Source organism: Notothenia rossii (assembly GCF_949606895.1).
Source record: "Notothenia rossii genome assembly, chromosome: 5".
Classification (NCBI taxonomy): Eukaryota; Metazoa; Chordata; class Actinopteri; order Perciformes; family Nototheniidae; genus Notothenia; species Notothenia rossii.
In genome coordinates, this window is record NC_136903.1 from 73,059,134 (window position 1) to 73,078,571 (window position 19,438).

At 38.1% G+C, this 19,438-nt stretch overlaps 2 protein-coding genes across 6 annotated transcripts in view; both read right to left on the minus strand.

Annotated features, from left to right (window-relative positions):
- rad18 (RAD18 E3 ubiquitin protein ligase) overlaps positions 1 to 1,972 on the minus strand; it is a 43,500-nt gene extending 41,528 nt beyond the window's left edge. For 2 of the 4 annotated variants that reach the window (XM_079682560.1, XM_079682557.1), the window contains exon 1: positions 1,796 to 1,971. In XM_079682560.1, coding sequence (XP_079538686.1) covers positions 1,796 to 1,846 — 51 coding nt within the window. In that variant the 5' untranslated portion in view covers positions 1,847 to 1,971. Of the gene's footprint in view, positions 1 to 1,795 lie in introns of all 4 variants that reach the window. The other 2 variants (XM_079682559.1, XM_079682558.1) reach the window with 2 other exon arrangements.
- A 12,732-nt stretch (positions 1,973 to 14,704) lies between these two features.
- srgap3 (SLIT-ROBO Rho GTPase activating protein 3) overlaps positions 14,705 to 19,438 on the minus strand; it is a 52,534-nt gene continuing 47,800 nt past the window's right edge. For both annotated transcript variants that reach the window (XM_079685671.1, XM_079685672.1), the window contains exons 21-22: positions 18,971 to 19,286; positions 14,705 to 18,281 (exon numbers count right to left, since the gene is read on the minus strand). In XM_079685671.1, the coding sequence (XP_079541797.1) occupies positions 17,838 to 18,281; positions 18,971 to 19,286 (760 nt within the window). In that variant the 3' untranslated portion in view covers positions 14,705 to 17,837. The remainder of the gene's footprint in view (positions 18,282 to 18,970; positions 19,287 to 19,438) is intronic.

The window sequence follows — 19,438 nt, forward strand, 5'->3', positions numbered from 1 at the left end:
ATTTCTCGCTATTCAGATGGTCTGCTGCCTGGTGCTGCTGTTGCACAATGTGCAGTAGTGTCCTCTTTTCGCACAATGACATTATCAGTTATGAATTTGTTTTTCACTGCTTGAGAAAATGGGCTTGTGGCTGAGAGCGTGTGAAAAATGTCAATTGTGTGAGAGTTGGCAGCCCTGTGAACTCTCTTGACATTATTATGTATGAAACTGCCAATCAGATTTATTTACTTATTAATCGAAGGTGCCTGAACGCTGTTCTGGATCGTTCCCGCCCACTTTAACCACTGTGTGTGTGTGTGTGTGTGTGTGTGTGTGTGTGTGTGTGTGTGTGTGTGTGTGTGTGTGTGTGTGTGTGTGTGTGTGTGTGTGTGTGTGTGTGTGTGTGTGTGTGTGTGTGTGTGTGTGTGTGTGTGTGTGTGTGTGTGTGTGTGTGTGTGTGTACCAGAAATGTCAGATACTGTATGTTGCATTTATTGATTTAGTTTGATATGTGTGTCTTAACTTGCAGAGAGAAGCAATCAGCTTCATGGACTGCCTTGCATCACTCCAATAGTGTCCAGCTGGCTGCCATTACAAGTAGTGGTTTAGGATTGTAGCAATGCAGTTGCAGTTGTTTTGCAATTTACTTGATATATGTTGCAATGCAGGCATGTGTTCAATTTTTTATAGCCTGCATTTATGTTGTTATTAGACTTTTATAAATCATTTAATTTTAACTAAGACTGAAACACTTGATGTGATATCTTTATGTGTGTGTGTGTGTGTGTGTGTGTGTGTGTGTGTGTGTGTGTGTGTGTGTGTGTGTGTGTGTGTGTGTGTGTGTGTGTGTGTGTGTGTGTGTGTGTGTGAGATTGTTTTTTGATTGATTGTTTTGTGGGTATTCTGTGTTGAGATGGTGCAAATATTGTTAATACATATCTAATATATTTCTAATACATTGCTCTTGTGTTGTTCTTTCAAATAACTAACACTATAGAAGTGTAAAAAATAGGCTACGTCAGATTATTCCAAGGGACATACATGTCAAGTCAAGTCCATTTTTATTTATATAACCCAAAATCACAAATCAGAATGAGGGGGTCCTTGGTGTATTCTCTATCTTGTAAGGGGTCCTTGGCTGAAAAACAATCGAGAACCTCTGCTGTACATTGTATCTGAGATATGTGATGGAAGTCTGGATGAGTTTTTTGGGATTAATTATGTGAAATATAATAAACTTGAAAACCAGAACTGAGTACTTCTTCCACCTACAAAAGCTAACCTACACCTTTTGTGAGGGGTCGTATTTCATATTGTAAGCTACAGCCGAAATAACATACATCTAATTTACTAAATATGACCCAATACCTAACATTAAGCACATTTAGGTAATCCTTTGGTTTGTTTCGTTTTTACGTAAAGGTAACCTGAGTTGAAGTTAAAACAGATTGGACAGTCTGGATGGAAAGGGTTCCTTCATGGTCAATATTAACGTTAGTTACTAAACATTTAACGTTACGTTACTTCAGTGGCATTTTTCAAATTACAAATCTGTTACAGTATTAAAGCGAACATTGTATGGCCAACGTAGCTGATGTTATTAGCCCATGTTAAGTTAGCAAATATTTGTAGTTAATTGTAGGTAAAATAAGTGGGTGTATAGAAGTTATATGTGTTTTGTATTTTAAATGCTTCAGAATTGTGACGCCAATCGATAGTTATCGTCCGTTTAAGTTCATAATGATGAGGGTTTCATTTAGCTTTTACAGCTAACGGCCATGTAAGCAAAAGGTTTGTAAATAAACATACGACTTACTTTCAGACATGCAACTCCAGGTGGTAAATCTGCTTCAACATGTAGGGCCATGTCTGATAAACAGAAAGAAACCGCTATTTAAGAAATGCACAAAACTTTTGGTTTTAGTGTTACGATCATAAATCTGGAATCAAAGTCCCGCTGGCGCCTCTTCCTGCGTCATATGACGACTTCCGCTGCGAGGCGGTGGATTCAAAAAAGGTAATAGTGAAAACATAAATCATAATTATAAAAATACATATAAATATACAGTGGTACAAAGTAACGAAGAAGATTTACTCAGGCACTGTACTTAAGTAAAATGTTGAGGTACTTGTACTTTACTTGTATTTACATGTTATGCTACTTTCTACTAGGCCTAGGCCTACTCAACTACAATTCAGAGGTAAATTGTGTACTTTTACTCCACTACATTTATTGAATACCTTTAGTTACTTTACAGACTTGGATTAATGATGAGAAATATAATCAATACTTAAATAACACTTTAGTTACACCTGGAGTAAATTCACAAGCTACCCTGCAGCATACAAAATCATTACAACTATCTGCACCTTTACAACACCAACACTTTACTGTATTTATTATATTCAAAACATATAATGTAAATTATTCTGAAATTGGCCAATCTACATAATGAGTACTTTTACTGTTCTTACTTTAAGTATATTTAGATGTTAGTTGAGTAAAATGTTTTATTGCGGGACTTTTACCTGTAACAGAGTAGTACACTGAAGTAGGCCTACTTCTACTTTTACTTAAGTACAAGATCTGAGTACTTTTCCCGCCTCTGTAAATATACTCTCAGCCAGTCATCATGTAAGCTACATTAGAGAAGAGTAGCCTTTAACGCCAACATTTATATTGGATTTAAAAGGTGTTGGTATTTCTCTGAATTTCAGAGATATATGTTTTACACTACTGACACTGAAACCTCATTTGTTTGATGAATTGTTCAGAGTTAGTCTATATGTAGCTTTTTCTCTACAAGAAATACATGGATTGGTCATAGAATTAAACATGTTTGATTTTGTGGCAAATTGTTACCTTGCAGTACTGTCTGAATCATCAATATTTTTGTATAATAACATGATACACTGCAGTTTCCCTAATATGGCTTTTGTAGCCTGTCACTATTTCCCTTTTGTGTGTTTTTTTCTATACATAATAAATTACTACATTTTATGTATTATGATCAAAATGATGTGTAGCTCATTGAGGAAACTGAAGAAAAAGCACAGACAATATATTGTGAGTACCTTAAGGTCTGTTTCGAATTGAGGAAAGATAGCATTGGACTACATTTGACTAGATGGGGTCCAAAACTAGCAAGCCACATGAATGTTTGGGAGCAAATGAATTGTATAGGCTACAAAAATGTGGCCAGGATCTGTTGAATTTTCGGAATATTGGGTTGCAGATTAGTATTTTCCAAAGGGGGCTTCGTTTTGCATGAAACACTTGAAATAACTAAAGGATAAGTTAAAAAAGAAAGTAGAAAGAAAGTGAGGTCAAAGAAAAATATTTCTGCTAAAAAGTTAGCGATGATTGAGAGTCAGACCTAAACTGCACTGTCATTTACCTTTGAAATTCATGTTTTATTATGTTTGTTTCTAAATGAGTGTTTTTAAATGCCCTTTTATAATATGTTTCTTAATGCTCTTAATGTCTTTCATTTTTGTAAAGCACTTTGAATTGCCTTGTGTTGAAAGGTGCTATATAAATATACTTGCCTTGCCTTGCCTAGACAAGACCTTAGCAGATGTTTGTTTTCCTCCTTTAAATCTCTGTTGATTCTAACCATGACACCAACCAGGAAATCTAAGAGCGGAAAATGGGTATTCCAGAACAACTGTCTTACTTCTGGTGCCTCTTCCGCGACAGCCTTGCTACTGTTCATTCAGCTGATCAGGAGACGAAGTTATCCTGGATGACATATTTAAGTATAATAAAAATGATAACAAATATTATTTGTATTATTATTATTGCAGTGTATGGCTTTGACAGATGTTTCCAGGTTGTCATAGCTACTAATGGGAACATATCTCTCCACATACTCTATGGGCCTCATGGAATAATTGTAACATCTTGTCCCTGTACTGGAAAATGCTTAGCAGGCTGAGCCTCGCAAACACAGAGCACATAGTGTTTTCTTTGAAAGCCTTTCACACCAGTGAGCTGTCACCATGAGCTTATAAAACTATCACATATCTTACTCTCATTACCCCTTGTGCTATTAGTTCTGTATATTTACTCTGTGCCATGATTGTATTTCATATTAGGTTTCAAACTTGGCAGTTTTTGCCTATACCCTGGATTAATCAAGATTAGCCTTGACATTAAAGTTCAATTGAGTCTAAAGTGTTCTGACAAACATTTTATTCTCAGATTATTATTTAACAGCTAATATATGTTCTTTACCAACAGAAATAACAGAATGGCTCCTATTTCACAAAATAACATAAAATAGAGTCATCTTAAACAGTAAAGAAATACAAAGTAAATGCTTGAAAGATAGTTATGAGCCCCAAGATAAGACGATGACCTAAAAGGTAAAGATACGAGTATATTCCAAATGTAAGGCGACAGCTTTTGGCCTGTGGTGATTACAGTTCTCTATAAAAACACATTTATTGTCATTGCATATGTACAATGACAATCGGGGGACACTTTAGTTTACATTTGTATTTTAGCCTTTAACATAGAAAAACATTTTATAAACAGAAAACCTGTCGAGATGGCAATGACTTGCCATCATCAGATACAGAACACTCTTCCCTGGGTTGCACTGCATCAATATGTTGTTTCAATGTAAGATGTTGTACGTTTATGTAAGTGTTCCTCTGATATTCTACTAAATATAGAGATGTTGCTTTTTCTTTAAAACCAGGGAACAATTAATTATCCTGCAAATGTATTTATTTCTCCTGGTGGTTTGGAGGAGGCAACCCTCAGAGCATTTGGCCAGTTAAATAATTTCATGGTGTTTCCAAAGCATTAACCACTCTTTCCATTATTGTACCCTGCAGGTGAGAATGAGACCTTTCAGAGTTGTTTGGCCTTTATCATAGAAAGTATAACAGAAAATGACATACATTTATAATAGGCTGCTGTCTGTTATCATATATTGTTGTTTTTTAGAGAAAATATATAACAAAATATATTTTCACTATATATGATTTTTTTTGTGACCAGTCAGACACATTGGACATTAAAATGCAAGAAATTAATGTTCAAAATGGTAGTCTCACAAAGCTAGACCTATCTCCACAGCGCTGTGTTAGCAGGATATTGAAAATGCCAAGGCCAATTTGTCCTCTCTGTTTCAATTGATCTTGTTGGGTCTGATTAATTGAGTCATTTCAGCCAAGATTATATACAGCTACGCTATGTCCAGATTTAGTTTTTCTCCTGATTGAAGTCTTTATTTTTTCCAACGACTCCAGGTCTGTGTTTTTGATTAGGTGTTTTACATTCCATCTCCTTGTTTATTGTTTTTATTAAATCACAAAAGGCATAGCCCATGCTTTGAATTCTTTAATCATTAAATGCTTGAACTGAACTGTTTGAAAAGACCCCAGAATATGAACTACTGAATCACTGATGCAGAATATAAATAACACTGGCCGATGAATAGGGCATAATGGACATATAATCTGGTTTGTATGAGATGATTTCAGTTGGAGTTTGACCAGCCGCTGTCCTCTTTCAGCACTTTGTTGAGACATTCTGATGGGTTTGAAAAATGGGAATGTTAATCAGTGGATGCTCAGCCAAATCGTAATTATATGCTTGAATTAGCAAGATGACATGATGTACCAAATGCCTGTGAGACTCTCTGTTACAGGTTGTCATGAATTATATTGGTGGTCCTGTGAGTGTCTCTCACTCCTGTCACTGCAGGCTTCAGAACGGATTCCCTTTGGAATTCGTTGGGGGGTTTTAGTGTGGTGTGGACGTGGTTAGGGCTATGAGCTTGGGAGCACGTCCAAAGCTGCGGGTGGAGTTGCCAATTGCTTTACCGGGCATCAGTGCATAAATACCCACCATAAGTAACACCTGAAGACTAAGGGAGGAGTTTAGGTAGTTTCTGTTTTGTTTGGTAGATAGAGGGACATGACTGCTGTTATCTGTGTATGTGCTATTTGAGATTGGCTGCAAATGTGTTAAGTGAGTTTACAATGTTTACATGAGTGTTTGTTATCTGTCTCACCGTATTTAAATAATGTGGGGTTTTCCTGTTAGTAGCTTAATTCTGGTAAACCGTTTGGCTTTATTAGTTCTAAAACAAGTCTGGGTTTTGGTGATATCTTAGTGCAGGATGCTACAGTGGCTTATGTGGAAGTAAGTAGATGCAGGAGGGGAATGCAAAATGGTAATTTGTTGGAAGTGTCTGCAAGTGGTTAGTTAGACCTGTAAGCTTCGGGAACATAAGCGCTGCAGTTCATGCCTTGGTTTTGTGAGCTTTGCGTCCTTTAGCAAGCTTTGTCTAGCTGCAGGTAAATTGTCGGACTCTGGTGAATGTTTATTTGTTTTTGGACCTCCTGTTAATGCTCTTCCATGCATGGCCCATCATCCATCACCCTTCTCTTCAGTGTGTGTTCTCTCTGATCTCCATCTTTCCTGTAAACTCTTAAAAAGCTTCCTTAGGCACTGATGTTGCGGGGTTGCATCTCTTAAAAGGCTTCTTCAGGCACTAGAGTTGCTGGGTTGGAAAATGGAGACTGGGTGAACACCGATATGAAATTCAAACCGGTCAGTATGGAACATGTATAGCCTATGTCATTTTGAACTTTTAAATATTATTCTGTGTTGGTTGCTTGGGGGTCTATGCCTTTGTTTTCTGCTTGCTGGCTCTTGTTTGTGTTTCAGGTGATCAACCTGATGAGCCACACCTGGGCCGTCGACATAAAAGGCCAACACCAACCCATACTGCCCCCTCATTCTTCTGTTGGACACGGCCGCGTCTTTGTTTCTGCACATTTTCACACACCCATACACGCAATCATTACTGATAACTAACTTCCACATTTATAAGGTTTCTTTGAAGACCTTTGGTTTTTGTGGTATTGTAAATAAATATGCTTTTGTTACACTTAAGTTGTCTGGTCTCTCATCTTTGTTGCAGCCCATGAGCCAGGCCGTAACACAGATTAAACACATTACCAGTTATTTTTCTTATGGTCTATTTCAGTTTGAGCTTTTAAATATGTTTTTTTTAATGCCGAGTTGTATTACTGATTGTGTGTGTTTAAGGATTATTGACAGTATATTAAAAATGTTGTGATATTTTGTTAGACTTAAACTGTCCTGAGTTTTTATTTTTTCTTTGCTTCTCAGAGCTTCTTTTTAGAGTGTCTCCTCACATTGAGAAAACAGTATCATTGTACATTAAAGATCAAGCATATGTTTAGTCAGGGAATGAGTTTGCACCATTATTTCTAATTTGAACAAATTCAAGGTAATTTATTGAAAGGGGGTCAATTTGAGGGAGCCAGACTACAGTCAAATATAAAAAAAAACTTTAAGGGTTCACCTATCATGCTATTTTTAGGCAATAGCATAGGTCTCAGATATATACAAATATATAAAAAACATGTCTATGAAGTGTTTTGCTCCAAATACCAAACAGATCACCCATTCTAGCCATGCCTCATATCCCTCCATTTCACTTCCTGTTTCAAAAGTGCTGATTTGGGGTATAAAGCTTTAAAAAAATTGTTTTGGTAAAAAGGAGGGGGCTGAGCTCATGCTCATGCTCATGCACTCATGTTCATTCTACCCCCAGATACTGCGGTGATGAAACGCCATATCATGGATTATCAAGGATTATTTCTGAAACAGTATGGAGCTCAAAGGCTTTTTCTCTTGCCGGTTATACCACAAGGTGGGTTCCTTTTTATTTCCTACTTCTTCACACACATGCTCTCTCCAGTACAGGTTAGCTATGAGTGTTAGCAATGCTAATGTAAACATGCATCGACCATATTACGTCCAAAACAGTCGGGCATTGTTTCTGATAGCAACGTTTCTGGTAGGGCTGTGGGTGTAAGGCCAGCCTACATTTCCGATAATACGTCATATCGGACGCAAATCTGGATCAGCTCCGTTGTGCCCCGTTTTTAGAGATTTGGGTACAGAGGAAAAGAGAGAGGGTTTTATTTTCTAACGCTGCGTGAGTTCCCTCGACACACCGGGGACCAGAGTTGGGTGTAACGCGTTAAAGTAACAATATTACTTTTGTCGGTAACGGAGTAGTGTAACGCGCTACTTTTATAATCCAGTAATCACACTACAGTTACTAACATTGCCCCGACACGCGTCGTTACTTCGTTACTTTTATAAAATCAGTCATAATCTTACTGACAGACAAGAGGGGTTTCCGCCGCAGGTTTATATATGTACATAATCTGCGCGATTTGCGCGTCCACATCTCCGCGTGCAGTGCTGCATAAACATGGCTGAGTCAGCGATAACTTTCGAGGGATGGAGCCTGGAAGTGTGCCACATGTGACGGTGAGGTACAAACTGTGTCCAGGCCAGAAGCTGTTATCCACTGCTGTAAACATCACGTCAAACCTCAACCCTCAAAGAACACATGCTAAGAGTGAGGATGTTATGAGTGCGCCGCCGCCGAAGCAACAAAAATGGACCGGTAACCAAAGCAGAGATGGACAGGCTTGTAGCATCCTTAATAGTAGAGGAAATGTTGCCCATTTGCACAGTGGAATCACCATCGTTCAGAGATATACTGCGCAAAATACAGATAGCAGGAGACAGAGGACAGCCATGGTCAGATAGGAAAACATTCAGGAGCTATCTGGATCATTCTTATGCGACAATGGAAACCGAACTAAAGAGAACATTTGAGACTTTAGCAGTCTGCCTGATCTGCCTGTATGGGAGAGGCGGGCCGGCCCTGCGATTAAAGTAAGGAGTTACTTTATGTAGAGAGTAATAACAAAGTAGTGTAATAAATTACTTTTTTTTAATGTAATATTACTTTTTTTTTAGTAACGACCCCATCTCTGCCGGGGACACATATTTATGTATAAAAGACATAAAAAAGTGCATTTTGCATGGTAGGTCCCCTTTAAGGCCTAACATTTATATTTACAAATATGAGATCTTGTTTCTTTCAGGACATGGGTTATGAATTCTTCATTGATAAACGGTTGATATCAGCACAAAGAAAAGTTGTTGAGCACTACTTAGCTTGGGCTGAATTTATTAGTTACGTTCATGTGCTTGATTTGAAAGTTAAAGAAATCTATCCAACAGACCCCGACTCTTGGAAGTAAAAGCAGAACCTTGTGCCAGAGCACCATCTGCAGAGCAACATGACACATCTGTGGAGAAATCTTGTTCAGCTTTTCCTTGGTGAAGTGTTGCATATGTAACTCTTTGAAGTAGATTAAAACAAGCATCACATGAGCAATACATCAAGGAAACTGTAACAGAGGTTTAAAGACTTTAATTGTATGCAGCTTTGTCGTGGCCTCTTGCTGCTATTACAATATGGTTCAAATGAACAGAGTATGCAGTGATTCTGAATTTTCACACTGTAAAATATTCATTAACTTTCTAATGCCCAGGGAAACATGGCCAATCATGTGAAATCTAGGGAGCAATGTGTTTTATCCAAACTGTCTTTTCCCAATGCAGTTGCATGTGAACATACATCTTGGGATATATGATTGAAAAGCTTACATTTTAAACGATTGGCTGAGGAGACTCTCTGGTTCACCTGAACACATACTGTAAACTGTTTGAGTTTTTCGGAAACATCTGCACTTTGACATTCATGGTGTCAAAGGACTGTGCTGTGCTGTGCCCAATCAGTGTAGCATTGTTATTTGTTCGCGTCATGCCCATATATTTCTATCTAATGAGGCCCTTAGCAAGTGAGTCATCCAGCCCCCTGTAGCCCAGTGCAAAAGGGCCGGACTTGTCTTGGATTTTAACAATGGCTGGAGCTGTGGGAAATGAGAGTAAAGAGATGGAAGACTGAGCTTTCTCTAGGGTTAAACAATGGACTTAAACATGCCAGGTTGCTTTTTCTTTGAAGATGTTGATGACTGAGATCTGTTAAAGTAATTCATTTTTGATTAATTTGTCATGTGTTCATAAAACAAAGTGCTTCAGTAGAATTTAGCAAGAGGAAAATGGCAGCAATAACCCCGTTAGTCCTTTGGATATAGTGATGCGTTAGAAAGCAATTGCAATGACCCAGATCCAAATAAATATGAAGCTTAAAATATTTGGCATGTTTGTTTATTTAGTTGTAATGCTATTAATATTTACAACAGCATTGGCTATAGTGTGCCCTGAATTATTATGCTGTTCTTAAGACTACTTTTAGTGGTTTAGTTAAAAGTATTCTTATATATATATATATGGACCAGTGGCTGGAAAAGACACAGATAGCACAGAGGCACTAATCATGGCAGAACAACAGGTGCTGAGCACCAGAGCCAAGGTTGTGTAAATTGGCCCGAGAGACAGTCCAGCACATAACAGAAGGATATAAGTTGCAGGCAGGCACGGCATGCACATATTGGCATTGGATGGCAACTCCAAAGGTGGCTGAGAATGACAAGGCTAACATCCTGTGGGACTTCCAGACAGACGGACAAATTGGTTATGGCTAACCAACTGGACATCGTGGGGCCTGGAGGAGCCTGAAGAAAGGAAGAACAACAGATTGACCAGGATGGGGCGAGTGGGGACATATATATATATCTATATATAGATATATATATATGTATACATACATACTTTGACACAGAACACATATGAGAGAGAGGGGTTAATGCAGCATGGTGTGTACATGTGCAACATATCATGAATTCTTCGGTTTGATTTGTGTGCATCTTTATTCATCATGCATGCGCCGCTGTACTCCTTATCCCAGGGCAGCCCTGCAGATCAGAGGTGTTGCCATCTATGTTAACCCTGAAGCTCTAATGATCATTAAAGTTACTTTCAATTCATGCTGGATAAACAAAGCATGTCATGGTGTGAGTCATGCATGAACTAAACTTAATAGATTTTCAGATTTACAAACAAGGTCTAAAATGTTTCTGATAATGCATCAAAGGGAAATGATTGGTCTATAGTAAAATAATTAAGCATTTTAGGGAGCTCTTTGGTACTGTGTGTGATGTTCGTCTGTTACACTGAGACAAAAAATAAATAAAATGAAAACACTTGCTGTTCTTTTCATTGCAAGTTTTCTTAACTCTTGCACGAAAGCAACATTGTGATCTTTTACAGTCTGTCTCTCAACTGAGAAGTCTCTGAGGTGATCCTCTAAATTAATGTATCATGACTTTGTATCCTTGAGCAAGGCACTACGGCCTTACTTAGTCATTATTAAGAGTATGTGTTGTTACTATGACTCATAATATTGCATATATTTTTAAATGAAGCCCCATTTGCCATCAAAGAGTCCAAGATGCAGATGACACTACATGTAAAAAAAGATAATGAAAATGTGATTCCTTAATGAACAGCATTATAAGTATGTTTGTTTTTCTATCAACCTTTAAAAAATCATAAAAGATCTCAACATTTGCAGTAGCAACCATAATTTAAGCAGTCATGGTATACATATGTAACATTATTGGGCATATTTGATAAATTCCCAGAAAGTTAAGGAGACTAAAAGATCATTATATTGGCTTGAATAATGCACTTGTATTATTTGGATATTTTGTTAATCTGCTCAACATAAAGAATAAACCCATTAAAGATCCACACCTTGGAACAAATCACTTGACAATATACCTTCAGGAAAAAATGTAACCATTTGTATTGTCTTTCATGACAGGCACACTGGCCGTTTCTCAATCTCGAGGATACTGGCTTCCAAGCCAATATTTCAAGGATACTACGTCATCGAGTGCCGCCGAAGGACTGTTCCAATCTCCAGCATACTTGGAATTCCATCGAGGCCACGTCCTTGGTTTGGGGGTCATTTCGAGGCTGCACATGGGTAGACTTCGCGTCCTTCAAATCCCCACAATGCTTTGCGCACGGACCAATTTCAAAAACCCTTGCGGAGAATGGCTGAACCGACGCAGCGCAGCACACATTTAAATGTAAGTATGTAGTGGCGTAGAACCTATGCGTAGAACATGTGTTGGTAAATATGTTACTTTGTTGCATTTGTTATCACCAAAAATGTGTTCCGTGAAAGTAAAGCAAGTTCATAATTAGATAGCCATCGTGAGTTATTTATTTTCGGTACAGTTTATGTTGAAACCGTTAGAGAGAGTGGGACACTTGTTAGCCTGTTCCATTCTTCTTCGTTTTCCGAAGCCGTGGCTTGGAAGCATACTCGCTTCGTTTCTGAAGGAAGTGACTTGGAAGTATGCGTCTACCAAGCCAGCATCCTCGCGATTGAGAAACGGCCACTGCCTGCTATGTTGCTTGAAAAAACAAGATATAAAATGGTAAAACTTGAATAAAATAAAAACATGACTTGCATATGTATATGTTGTTTAATTCATATTATGAAAATGAATGATCTGCAGCTCACAGGTACTTTAGGGTTTTTTAATTGAAGAGTCTAACAGCTGATAATGATTGTGATTTTGTTAAGCTGAAGGCAGAGTACTTAAAGGTTGAAATTATGTTAATTAAGGTTTACATTATGATAATTCTGTTCTGCTGTGACTCTTAAGAAGAAATTATTATGCGTTATTGAAAAGTTTGCTCTTATTTGCTTATTAATCATAATAAAAAGATGTGCAAAATGGGCCATTGGAGAGGGCTTATGCAACTTATTTTCAAACCAGCTAGAGCGTCCTTTATTATTGATGAGGCATTCCTCATTCTAGAGAGGCAGACAACAATTTCGATGCCAGCGTAAGCAGCAGTGGTTTTGTTTGTTTTCTCTCCAAGTCATCTAATTGATTCATTAGACAATTTACTGGTTAATCTCAATTACTAGTCCCATCTTTTCATGACACACACACACACACACACACACACACACACACACACACACACACACACACACACACACACACACACACACACACACACACACACACACACACACACACACACACACACACACACACACACACACACACACACACACACACACACACACACACACACACACACTCCAATCTAGCCCTACAGTAGATCATTGTGATGTGTTGGTAATAAAAAGGGAACAAATCCCTTCAAAAAATAACCTTAAAGGTTATCATGCAAAGCAATTTAAGAATGTTCTCATGATAATAATATATACATAACACTGTCTGTAAACAGGCACATCAAAGTATGTTTTTTCTTTCTATTATTAATACAGTATATAAGCAATGCTCATGCTAGTGCTAATGGGGATCCTAATAAAGACATAAAGACATAAAGGATATATTTATTACATATACTGTATGAAATATCCAAACAAATTATCCTTCAGTTGTAATAACAGAATAATAACAACAAAATTACTTTTACAGAATTGTTCTAGACAACATGCAAACGTTTAAACATTGAGATCACATATTGTACACCTTAACTGTAGACATCTTTAGCTCAGGTGTCAGAAACAACAAGTTCAGCTCCAGTAGATCTTCAGTGGCTAGTCGTTGGTTTACCTTCCAGACTAATGAAAACTGTAAACACAGTGTCTTGTTTGACACATCCTTGTTGAACAGTGGTTTCTCAGGTGGAACAAATTCAATTATTTTTATGCTCCGTCAGAGTGAGCTGGTGGTGTAACACCCTCTGACCAAGGAACTAGAAAGCCAATTTCAAAGGGAGATGTAATCATGTACTTAGCACTTTTTGTAATGTATGCAAAACTCTGTTCTCTGCGTATCCATCACCACAGTGCCTGTTCCTAATCCTTGTTTATAACTAACAGAGTGCTGACTACTCAACCATGACCATCTAACTCTTTTGTGGTGCAGCTTCTCCATCATGTGGCAACAGAGCAAACTGCAGACTCAGGTTCACGTGATTTAAATACTTATTGGGATGTTTTCATCCTTTCCACTCACCCACTGCTGGTTTACAATGCAATGTTATGTTGTGTCCCTGTCAATCAAAAGTGTACAGAGAAAATTGCTGTTATGGTCTTGTGCTTGGGAGACGTGTGGCGCAGTGGATAGAGCCTTGGTCACAGTATTGAGTAAGTAAGTCGCTTTGGATAAAAGCGTCTAACATCTAATGTGCTTATAAAATAAAAATGTACTTGCTTTTACTGTAAAGAACGAGTTATTAGCCTATACCTGTTTTCTTTCATAATCTTTATTTACTTCTCTCTGATCAGATCCCATCCAAACCAATATGTACAAATGTAATCATAGCGTTTTCATATTAAACTTAATTAAAAACCTTTTGTTGTAACTGACTTGGCCCTTGAAGTCCACTTGTTATAAGTCTTTATATCTGCCATGCAATGTGTTAACAAAAATGACCATTTCAATAAGCGGTAAGGTAGGATTAAACCTTTTAAGTATTGCTTGTGTATTCATCAGCCCTTTTCTGATCAAGAATGCCAGACTTTTTCAGTTTTTCCTACTGCCCTTTCTAACTTATTTGAAGTTGATGCAGATCAGTTAAAAGGTTTTGTCAACATGCACCTTAAAGCATCAGGATTTAGCACCATTCAACTAAATACTGTGAATGTTTTGGGATGTTTTGAATCTTAAACTTTAATAATATCTATTGTAAGAATGTTTTACCCAAAATGACTTTCATTGTTAATAATAAATATTCATATTAAAAGAGAACCAGGTAGGTTTAAGGGCGATAATCTAAAGAATGATAAGATGAAGTATCAACAGTGTAAAAATGCTTCCATCCATCAGGATTCAGCTTTCAGCCTTTAGATCAGACTTTTAATGCCACAAATCAGAAAAAAATGCACTCACATTATCCAGATCACAGAGCAATAATGGTTTTATTTGGATGCAGGGGTTTTCAACATCCAGTCAGTGGTATGGTGTACATTACATCACAAGGTTTCAACCAACCAGACACTCATCAACAAACAGCATCACTAGACAAACAATTAAAGAGAAGGTAAACAGTATGACAACAACTCACACTCTGGTCCCACAACATCAAAATCTGCGCTCTTACTGTGATGTCCTTTTTCAATATTAATTTATTATCTTCTCACGGCAGCAGACTAACAGTGTTACCCATTTCAGCATACATTCCTTGAAAAATGTCACATGTACTGTAGGCAGAAGAACAGCGCATTAAGTGCCTTATAACCTCTGTAAAAAGAGTTACCAACAATAATGCAATGAAGGGAAGGAGCTAAATGACGAGTACGGCTCAACCACAGCACAGGCAGTTCACAGGGAAAACTAAAAAATGAGAGAATTATTCTGAGATGATTCTACTGAATTTCACCAGTAGAGCTTGTTATACAGTAGTTTCTTTAACTCTTCCTCAAAAACTGACGAGCACTTCATGAATATTACTCTTTAATTCATGAGAGGAATATCTGTACACGCTTCATTTCTTATGGTGTTTTGACAACTGAGTAGCAGTAGAAAGTAAAGATAAAAAAGCAACATCAGTTTATAATAAACATGACAACTTATAGACAACATATCACAGTAAAAAAAGGAAATATAAAAGTCCAATAAAAATTGATGTTGTGCACAAAAGGCACTCAAGAATGTGTCAAACAAGTGTCTATAAATAAAATACAAAACAGCCTAGTTAAATATAATGATGGTAATTTAACCCTTTTGAAATGATGTGCTTTCTTCGTTTTTTAATAAACATGACTTTTGTAGTAACATCTTCTTCATAGATTTTAACAGTTACAATACTGTAACCAGGCAAACACATGAAACTGTATGGAAAAGATTAGTGATTGTTATATTAGCTCCAGATTAAAAGGCCCATGGAAAGTGCGTCACAAGAGGCAATACCAGCAGGAACCAGCAGAGGGTGTGAGGGCACTGTTTGAGTTTAAATGCTATATTTCCTTTTTTTTTTACTGGCTGTTGGAGCTCTCTTCCCTAAAACTCAATCCCTCGACAACAAGCAAATGAGTTCAATTTACATGTACATCAGTAACACTTTAGAATATACAGACTGACTGCAGATTAATAGTGGAATCAGGGCCTTGTTTACATGCTAATGTTTAAACTGATTTTACTCAATCAAGCATTGTTCCTTTCACTATTTGGCAACTGTTTAATTAATCATTTCCAATCCCTGTTAATGTTAAGAACCATTTCTCTAAAAACAAACATCCAATATTGAGTTATTGTGTGCATCTTACCAAGGCAAGGCACCACATACAGCCATTGTTTAACTGCTGCAGAATATGAGTCAGACAGTACAGCTCAACACATGCAGCACACAGCAGACTCTTTGGGATGCGGATATTAAGGTCTCTGTCTGGACTAGAGCTGTCAGAGTGACAAGAGGTATGGTATATATAAACACTGAATTGTATCTGTTTAGTTTCCTTTCAACAAAATAAATGGTCTACACTCAGAGCATAACTGTATTCATCAAAAAGAAGCAGAAAAAGGCAGGAAGGAAGGAATCTGATAACAGTATGTCACAACATCAATGTTGCTAGTTCCTCTTGGTGAGTATCACATTTTTTATTTAAAAGAGGAACTGTCGGAGGGTATTTTATTATGTCTATAATGAAATAATATCACCCAAATTTAATTTGAAGTGGCAACAATTCAAGACTAACAAACTGAGTGTGAAAATGGGCCAGTGTGTCTAAAGATAATAAAGAAAGAATGTACTCAGGCTTCTTGTCCGTTCAACAGCAATCCGTTTTCTACTGTACTATTCCCAAAAGCAGATAGTTCAAGGTTTATTATTTGAACTTTAAGCAGTTAAAGAGTATGTTTGTTCTTAACTGAATATGATAATATTCAGATATATGGGGTTCTTAACTCTAAGTGCCATTTACAGCCAACCTTTTTTGTCTTTTTTTTGTACAAGACTGACCACTTAAAAAGAATCTAGCTATATATTATGTACAGTTTGACCACAGGTTTCCTACATTAGTTGATGTATTTGTTTTGTTAAGTCTGCCCACAGTCCAACAATACACTATATTGGAGGATGACTTGCTTTTTCAAGGTCAGATTAGTACATCTCAGGCTTCAGAGATCATATTCATGCCAGGATGCGTTTATTTTAAGCAGTGAATGCAATGATTTAGGTACAACATATAGAGTACCCCACACCTGGCAGGTTCAAAACGTAACACTGAGAGTTCGCCATGTGTTTCTTAATCAAATATGTGTACATCTGAATTTTTCTTCTTGAGGTTTAGGTTTCAAACTAGTTTCAAACTGATTTCTTATTCTTACAATGAGGAAATAAGAAAGTCCCACATCATTACACATTTCTAAATGATGCAAGTCTTAATGTTTTGCTAATTTGACCCAAACCCAGCATGCAGAAGTATAGAATGTCTCTAAGGGGCTACTTCGCTTAACATCCACTCTATTATAGTACAAACAGAAAGCATGGGTACTTCAAGTAAGTTTGTATGTACAGCCATAAAGCATGTGACCTCAATGGTAAGCAGACATGGCATTTTAGCCTGAATGTTGACATTGTCCAGATGAGGTGCTTCATACACTTCAGAAGGAGTAAATCAAACGTCAGCTGGACAATGTGTGCTCGGTGCAAAGCAATACTAAATGTTACACAAGTATTGCTTCACTTGCATCCATTTTATCTCTGAAACGAGAATATGGCCAGAGATTCTTTATTTTTAAACCGAGGTAAAACTGAATTACATGTATTCTTATAAACATTTTCTCCAGTTGGATCAAGATTCAAAGAGAGTTGAGCTTTGCGCTATCACACCTCTACAGCTTCTTTCACCGCTTTATCCCCATGGCAATATATTGTAGGGTTGCTTCAAGAGCTTCCTGAATATATGAATTAAGTCAGGCGGAAAACAGAGGAAAATATCCATATCTGCTTCTCACACATCAGCACTCATTTCCATAAGCTTTTCCCACACTTCAAGCTTTACAACCTGACCACCTTGCAGATTCTACCTTTGCTACATGGTACCGGACTTATCTCCAGCATCACTGGATGTACCCACGCTAACAGCAGCTGTACTGTTACTGGGAAACATCTTCTCAGTGGGAGTCACAGCAGGGCTGCCGACCCCTGAAGAGCTGGAGCTGCTGGAGCGGTGCTGGGTGGGAGGGGGGCGCACCGGCCTCATGGGTGGTGGGCGCAGCTGAGCCCCAGCCATCCGTGCGGAGAGAGCGGGTTTGAAAGTGCTCATCATCTCGGATGTGGAGCTGCTGCTGCGGCGCATGGCTGCATCCGGGTCACGGATCATGATGGTGTGCAGAGGGCTGCCGGGCTCAGAGCTCACCGGGTTCTTCATGGGCTCCAGAGTGTCCAGCACCACATCAGGAGCCTGCTTTACCGTGTTCTGCCGCTCCAGCTCCCGTAGCTCATGAAGCGCTGTATTCATAGTCTTCTCTATGTCCTGGTAGAGGAGACGTACAGAACGATAAGTATAATAATAATAATAATAATAAATGATATTTATATAGCGCCTTTCAAGGGACCCAAGGTCGCTGTACATGGTGGAAAAACAAAACAAACAACAAGACAATCAAAAGGATAAAGAAAATAAATAAATAAAGGAAGCCGGGGGACCAAGAAAGGGCTAGGGCCCGAAGGCCAGGGTGAACAGGTATACAGACACTTAGAAGGTTGGCTCCTTAATTACAGTTCAAATATGCTAAACATTAATGTTGACCATTTGATTGATTCTTGTTTTGTATCTGCTTAACTCAATTTGCATTTGAAATTTTAAAACAAGTTTTATTTTATATACTTTTTTACCATTTTGAAAAGTGATCGTGTTTCGATCTAATGTTGCAGAAATTAGCTGATGAGAAATATTTAAACCTTTCATGCTCTTTAACTTGTTATTCAGGTCCATGCCTCTGTGTCTATCTCCAGGCTGCATTGACCCTGACATTTATTCCAGGTCTGCGGCTCTCAGATTGGATCTCTCCTGGATCTATTCTACCAAACATTCTAAATCCTATTATATGCTATAATTACCAGACACTTCATATCATTACTGGACACAAAACAATTGTATCAAAAGATACTTCTGTTTGTCTGTAGGAATTTTCCCATGTCTTCTCCCTTTCCCACACTTACATCAGCCAGAGCTTCAGTCTCAAGTGATTTGTGGTCCCCGAGGCTGCTGTGGCGAGTGGCCCCAGGCACCGGTCTCAGAGGGTGGCCCTCAGGATAGGCCTTCCTTTCTGGGTAGTTGATGCTTCCTGAACTGCCAAAGGTGCCTATGCGTCTCTTTTCTGGGCTCTCAATACGCCCCTTGCTGATGGAAACCTTGTGGGGGCTGCTGGGACAGGCTGCAGCCCGTGGCGGGGTGTCGGCCCCTCTGGTTGGGCTGTGGGTCTCTGCACCACTCCGACGACGAGGGATTGCAGCTCCATCTGACCGTAGCCTTACCCTGCAGAGTGATCAGATTGCAAGGTCAAACCAGAAATATTTTCAATAGCACTCAAAAAAACGTTGGGAACAATTTTTCATTTAATTTAATCGTTTATTTGGCAGGGACAATGCACAGTAATGAACACTTAAAACATTCAAATGTGTCAAGTG